At 36.2% G+C, this 7,338-nt stretch overlaps 2 protein-coding genes across 2 annotated transcripts; one reads left to right on the plus strand and one right to left on the minus strand.

The window, feature by feature from the left end:
* Window positions 1-335: 335 nt before the first annotated feature.
* On the minus strand, window positions 336-2,974 carry LOC107563539 (uncharacterized). The gene is made up of 7 exons (XM_016248441.1): window positions 2,905-2,974; window positions 2,601-2,834; window positions 1,286-1,612; window positions 1,006-1,215; window positions 816-906; window positions 688-739; window positions 336-593 (listed from the first exon to the last, which is right to left on the minus strand). The coding sequence occupies exons 1-7, from the start codon at window positions 2,972-2,974 to the stop codon at window positions 531-533; spliced, it is 1,047 nt and encodes a 348-aa protein (XP_016103927.1). The 3' UTR covers window positions 336-530.
* A 2,395-nt stretch (window positions 2,975-5,369) lies between these two features.
* Window positions 5,370-6,796, plus strand: LOC107563540 (extracellular serine/threonine protein kinase FAM20C-like). Its single transcript, XM_016248442.1, has 6 exons — window positions 5,370-5,377; window positions 5,443-5,535; window positions 5,646-5,737; window positions 5,828-6,008; window positions 6,293-6,402; window positions 6,786-6,796. The coding sequence occupies exons 1-6, from the start codon at window positions 5,370-5,372 to the stop codon at window positions 6,794-6,796; spliced, it is 495 nt and encodes a 164-aa protein (XP_016103928.1).
* The last annotated feature ends 542 nt before the right edge of the window (window positions 6,797-7,338 follow it).

Consider the following 7,338-nt stretch of genomic DNA (forward strand, 5'->3'; position numbering starts at 1 on the left):
GCCAATTAAAAACCATACTTTCCTTTTTAATAAGCTTATTATTTTCACGGCCAGATAAAACACCATTCTAATATCTACTTAATGCATTATTGCGAAACTCGATCCCCTGCTTAAAGTCCTGACATATCTGAATAAACTAAATCAAGAAACAGAATTGCTTGGGCCCCAAATATTAGAACAAATCCTTTTTAATAACCAGTTTGTCTGCTTATTAAATTGTTTTATTGATTTTTCTGTGCATCATTATTGTGGTAACAGTTCATCCATTGAAATATAAAATAATGTGTGCACTTATACAGAAATAAAGAAATCATGAAATATTATACACAGAACACAAAAGTTGTACCACTTTATTAAAGGATATTAAAGGATATTTAGAGAAAAGGTTTCTTTTTACATTTTACACTGTTTGATTATGCAGACTGACAGTCATATGTCACTGTCTATGAAATCACAGTATCACTGGTGTTGCTGCTGACAGTTCTGACTGTTGCTAGGTGATGATGTCACAATGGAAGAACACAATGACATCACTCCAGCGGCTCTGATGGACAGACAGCAGATGTAGATGAAGACATCTGGAACATCAGAATCTGAGACATAAAAAAGATCAAATAGATTCAAAACCATTTTTGTAGCCATTGTATTTAATGTTATAGCCAATTCTCAATATAAATTATTTCTAACCTCTTCATTTTTGTTTTCTGTTTGGTTTTGAAATGAGATTCTGATGAAATACCTGTTGAATCATAATTCACATTCTTATAATCTGAATTCATTTCATTATACGTCAAGTAATTAGATATTTTACTCACCACATCCACAGAGCCACTATTATGAGAAACTGAGGTAAAAACACCAGCAGAGTGACTGTATAATGGCTGAACGCTGTGCTGTCCACTGGATCTTCACAACACAAAGAAGTGAATCAAGACTATCAGAGAAACCACCTGAACTCATCAAACATTTCACACTGAAGCACATGTATCATGAGAGATGTGTTACCTCCTACAGCACAGGAATACTGGTGAAGCTCTTCATTGCTGACTGAGTCCAGGTACAGCTTGTTGTCTTTAGTGAATCCATCCGTTACCTGTCGTCCGTTCTTGTACCAGATGTAAGTATGTTTGTCGTTCAGAGAGCATTTAGTTGAACAGATTAATATCACTTCCTGTCCCTCTGATACAACAGATGGGCTGCTTTTCACCTGAGCATCTGAAAAAAAGCCTATTAGAAATTATACAGGAAACATTTTAAATGTAATCAGTTTATCATGATGAGTTACCTGTAACAGTAAGAATGACTCCAGGTGATGCAGAGTATTGGCCGTTTGTCGTGTTAGTGAAGAACCTGAATCGATATTCTCCAGAGTCGCTGATCTTGAGCTCTTTGATTCTCAGTTTGTTCCCCACATACTCCACACGACCAGCAAACTGATACTCCTCACGCAGATCCTTAAAGTCAGCAGGCCGAGCGTAATGCCAGAATGTTTTATATACTGTATAACCAGAGGGATGTGAGTATGTGCAGGAAATGTCTACTGTTGAGCCCACCAAAGCACAGACTCTTCTAGAGGTGTAAGTCACATCCCAGCAGCCACTCTTAGAAATGCCTGAAAGAGACAGATTACTGCTGTGAAACTCACAATTAAGGTCTGTTCACATCAAGATGAATGTTTCTCATAAAAATTCAGTGTGATAATAAGCATTTTATTTTGACTCAATGGCTGTTAATGGGAGATCTCTTTCCCGCCCATCCCACTCTAAAGTAAACTGTCCAAACAGTAAGATTTGTGCTTTTGGTCATGTAAACGGAGCTGCTTTCATGACTGAACAAATCCACTCAGTCAGATTGAGAGGCAAAACGCCCTGCAACTTGGTACTAGTAGGGGAAAGTGTGAAAACGAAAGTAAAACAAACGATTGTCTGTTTAAATTAAAGGCCACTTGACTCAACCGTAATCCTTACAAATTATAAAAAGAACCATGGTCCATGGACATTGACATGTGCAAACCCTCTATTTGAGGTTAAGCGTATCCCAACATTTCACAATGTTCAAGCACTCATGTGCCCCGAAATCATGAGAATAGGAAAACATTCCATTGTGAGTTAAACATTACAAATAAAGTGTTGCATATTATAGTGGTGCAGTGATCGGTTTGTGTATTTTCTAAAATGTTTGCAACTGCTTTTTAAATCACTTATGTAGAAGCAACACAATTACTAAATTTACAATTTATAACACTATGATGTGCATTCCATTTGGTAATCAAGAGTTTTACACTTGAGTTAACAGCCAGTTGAACACTTATGAAATTGCAAACTCATGAAATCTACATCATGTAACCAGTGGTCAAGTTCCAAGACAGTAAGAGTGTGGATTGGAACGGGCCCCCTGTCCTCGTGGTCTTCCTCAGAGTCCATATTTCTGTGACGTAACGGCACTTTGATTTGAACAGAAAAAGTGGAAATCGCACAGAATTTATATGATGAACATTAGCCTTGGTATGAAAATACCTTTAAATGTGTCCACATATATTCATGTACTAACAATGATATTATATTAGTGCTAATTCAATAAAAATATTAAGTGTCACTCACACACAGGAGAGGAGGAGTTCATAAGACCTATAGTAAGAAAACAGGAGTAACTGGCAGCCGTTTCGAGTGAAACTTCAATGCTCCTGGAATGACTAAGATCTTTTTCATATTGTCCATTTTTTTTCCAGTAGTAATTCTTAGGTCTGGACGTCAAATCACAGGAAGTCTCACAGGTCAGTTTTACTGTCTCATTTCTCTGGTCTGTAGATGCAGGATTCATCCTCACCTGCAGGTCTGAATTAATGTAAAAATTAATAAAACTTGACAAATGAAAACAGCTGAAGTGACCAGAATCTAGTTTCACCTGTGACTGTTAGATTGACGGCCGCTGAGCTGACATTCAAAATATATGCAAAGATATAATGATGCAGCATTGCAAGGTTTTTATTCCCATTATCCACTCATAAAACCCCAGTTCACGCTGATGGTCAGGGCTATTTGGTATTGTCTTATTTGTCTCTGCGGTTGTGCTTTAAAATAAAATTAAGACACAATTGCGGGTTTGTCCAATGTCTTACTGAACTACAGTAATTTATCATCATATTATCATCATCAATTTGTGCTTATTCTCCGATTCTAATGTAAATATGAAGAATATACATTTAAATATATATTATGCAAAATATTATAATAGCTAAATCTCAAACAGTGGATCATTTTTATCAGCATATCGCCCAGCTCTTAAATTGCTCAATGTTAAACCATATGTCTGCTTTTATGAAAATCTGCCTTCATTTAATGTGATATAGGTCTAGGACTATATAGTGGTCACTTAATACGTGAGCAGCACATATTACACAGCTCTGTTCTGCCGTAGTAGGCTACTCGGAGAAGCCGTCACCAAGCATTTGTTTGTAACTTAATCTAACTAATTCGTCTTAAGTTAAAAACAAACATTAGCCAATTGATTCTAACTGAAATTGCTGTGGTTAGCACTTAATATTTATGTAGTACATGCAGTCAAACAGCATAGATCGTTCATAAAAACATACATAAAAGAATGTGCATGCTCCTGTATCCAGCTTCTATGCCAATAAGCTCTGCTGTATTATAAACCAATGAAATGTGGGGGTGGGGGAAATGTGTTGCCCCGCCCCATCGTTCAGGCTTATAAACTTTAAATATGGCAGAGGAGAGAAACATAGCTGTAGTAATGCAAAGTTTTAAACTTTCCTATATTTTCTCTCAGAAGATCCTTTTTTTTTTTTTTACTAAAGTGTAAAAGACTCAATATTTGTCAGATTAGGTCTGGTAGCCTAATTGTTAACTGGTTTCCAATGCATGTATCCATCATATTGTGGACAATAAGATCAACTGTTTTTTTCCTATTTTGATATCGTGTCAATCTTCCTTCATGCACCTGAATACAAACACACCAAAAAGTATTGAAGTATTGCCTTCACGGTTAAAAGTGACCAGACACCTGAAATGTAACTTTATTTAGTAATATTTTTTTATTTTTTATTTTGAGAGAATTTTATGGTACTAATTAATAATTATGCAATACTTATGAACAATTTTCCCCATTGAAATTAGTACATAATGTTTTTTTCAAATTTTTCAAAATTGTTTTTCAATTAATGCAGTAATTCAGATTCAAATAGAGACCAGGCCTTTCAAATCCAATTTTGAATGCAGATTATCACCACCTGGTGAGAGCAAAGAAAGAAAAACATGTAATTGCATGGTATAACCACTAAATGCCTGTAATAGCACTCTATAGAGAGGCTTGTGAATTCCCTAGTTGTTTTTAGACATAATTGCTTACTTATATTAAGTTGTGGACTTGAATGTATATTAAGACATTCACAAAGACTATTTTTGTCAAGGTTTATATATATATTTTTTTGTTTGAAATATTGATATGAAATGTCAGTTTTTGCATGATTACTACTACAGTCAAACCTGAACACAGAGAAAGCATTTTGCTACACAAAGCATTACAATTCTAGAAAAATTTAACAAAAATGAACAGGAATGCTTTATCAGAGTTTAATCTTTCTGGGTCTGATCTGATTTCAACCTCTTATTTCAGACTTCTGACTCATTTTGGATATACAGGTGCATCTCAATAAATTAGAATGTCGTGGAAAAGTGGTTAAAAATATTGTTAAATGTGAGCCAAAATCATCATAATTAAAAGAACCAAAGACTTAAACTACTTCAGTCTGTGTGCATTGAATTTATTTAATACACAAGTTTCACAATTTGAGTTGAATTACTGAAATAAATGAACTTTTCCATGACATTCTAATTTATTGAGATGTGTGTGTGTGTGTGTGTGTATATATATATATACATCAAGTGACTGCTTGATAGAGATTTTATTTATTTTCTTATTAGCATTCATTGCTACAATAAGTGATACATTATGATTTAAAACACACACACACACACAGAACGTGTTTTTACATTCCACTGTAGTACTTTTCCATTGTTTTTATGTGTAAACACGGGAGGCGCTAGACAGATTTTTTGCAGCATCATGATTAAGATAGGTTCAACTTTAAAAAATCATGCCTCAAGACCTTGTGCTTTTTCTCCCATTTCACCATCCTGCTTCACGCACTGTGTGAACCACTTATGTTTAAATAATGCGTGACAATAGAAGAGTTTTTTTAAAAAGTTGAACATTTTCACTTGCGTGAGACGCTGCAGGAGACTAGAGTGCAGATGTCAAACACCGCGAAATGCAGTGCAAGTGGAATGCATAAATGCATTTTGTTGAACGGTTTTTACATTGCAAGGGAACAGTGAAGCAGCTCAAATATGTTCATGTAATTCAAGAACTGAATTTTGATTATTTTGTTTAAAATTTTGATCAGAATTGTTTCGACTTAAGACGGGAACGGCATGAGGAGACCGATGTGAATCTGTATTACTTTTCTGATTTTGAGAGGCACAATGCTGAGATCGCAGCCTTCCACCTGGACAGGTAAGAGCGCAGACTGTATATTACATGTACTGCCATATGATAAATTGACTAATCAGTCTGAATTAAAATGAATTTCACTAAAATGAAAACACTTTCTCTCTCACAATAAGGATACTGGGTTTCAGAAGGGTGCCTCCAGTGGTTGAGATCAAAGACATCCCCACCGACCATAAACTGGTCACAACGTTTTTCACTTCTCCAGGTTTGTCCCACTTGGCTCTTTTATTCCTCCATCCCTTCCTCTCAAACAGAGCATCCTTGTCCGTCACCATCTGTCTTTCTCTGTCTGCAGTGGGGAATACACGCTTTTATGGCCAGTGTTCCCATTACTGCTCCACAGAGTATGCTATCTGTGGCCGTCCCCTCAAGATAGAGAGGTCTATGGCTGCTATGTTGCCAGGCCTGAGTTTGGCACCACGTCACTCGTGGAGGAGTCCCTGGAAGCGGTCCTACAGCCGAAGCAAGCTGCCTCAGTGGGTGGAGAATGTGTTATTTAAAGAGATAGTTCACTCAAAATTACTCAACCTCAAGGCGTTCCAACCTTGTATGACCTTCTTTCTTCTGTTGAACACAAAAGTATATGTTTTGGAAAAATCTAAGTGTTTTTTTTTTGTCTGAACGGCCTCAATCTGGACTCCACTGACTTTCAAAGTATCTGCTTTTGGGTTCTTCTTTGTTGTGTTTTTGTACACATTTACTGAGTGTGATTCACAGTGGAGAATCCAGCATAAGTAACCAATGATTATTTCTGTAACAGGTGGGAGACAGACTTCAACTATTGTGATTCTATAAAAAAGACTCATCCTTACGACCGAGGCACTCGATTGGTGGATTTGATCGACCTGAGCATTCTGGGCTTTCTCATGAGTGAGTCATGGAACAGTTTAGATGACTCAAGGTTGAACACTTGCAAAAAAGTACAATGGATTTCTGACATGTACCACAGAATTTTTTTTGGACTCAAACCATGACATTCTTAGATATACCTTGGTGTAGCATGTCATTACCATGGTAAATGACTTGAATATGGTAGTAATTTAATATGGTAGGCCCATATGTCCAAGTGCCACAGTACTTACTCAAAACACACACAAATGTGTCGTTCCAAAGCTGTATAACTTTTTTACTTCCGTGGGATTCAAAAGAAGATTTTTTGAGAGTCACTGGAGCCCAAACATCAACTTTGGACCTCATTAACTTGAATTAAATCCTTAACCTATTCTTTATCTGTCTCTTTTTATTTTTTAAAGGGGTCATATGATGCGATTTGACCAAAATCACAGCTTAATCGGAATGGTATGAAACTTGTTGACTTTTATGACATTTGGAATGTGAACACGGAAAAAAATTCGTCGTAAAAAAAGGTCGTAAAAAAATAGTCACACTCTTGGTCTTTGGTCAAAAATGACCGACCATAGGAAATCAATCGGAAATGGAAAAAAACACAACAATTCAGAGACTTTTTGTGTGCACAATCTACAAATCAGCCACGATGCAGAAAAAAAGTACTCAGCAATGAAAGGGTGAAACTCTAAAACATCAAGAGTGCAAAACAGACACACACACACTTATACACACAAACACCTATAAACTGGTGTGACTGTAACACGGCAAATGTGTAAAATAAAATCAATAATTCAACCACAATGCAGTAAAAAAGTGGACCACAAGGAAGGGGTTACACTCTAAAACATCAAGAGTGCAAAACAGACACATCCACTCATACACACATGCACAATTATACACACTCAAATGGAATAAACATACAGGTGCATCTCAATAAATTAGAATGTTGTGGAAAAG

Source organism: Sinocyclocheilus grahami, unplaced genomic scaffold (assembly GCF_001515645.1).
Source record: "Sinocyclocheilus grahami isolate Dianchi unplaced genomic scaffold, SAMN03320097.WGS_v1.1 scaffold878.1, whole genome shotgun sequence".
NCBI lineage: Eukaryota > Metazoa > Chordata > Actinopteri > Cypriniformes > Cyprinidae > Sinocyclocheilus > Sinocyclocheilus grahami.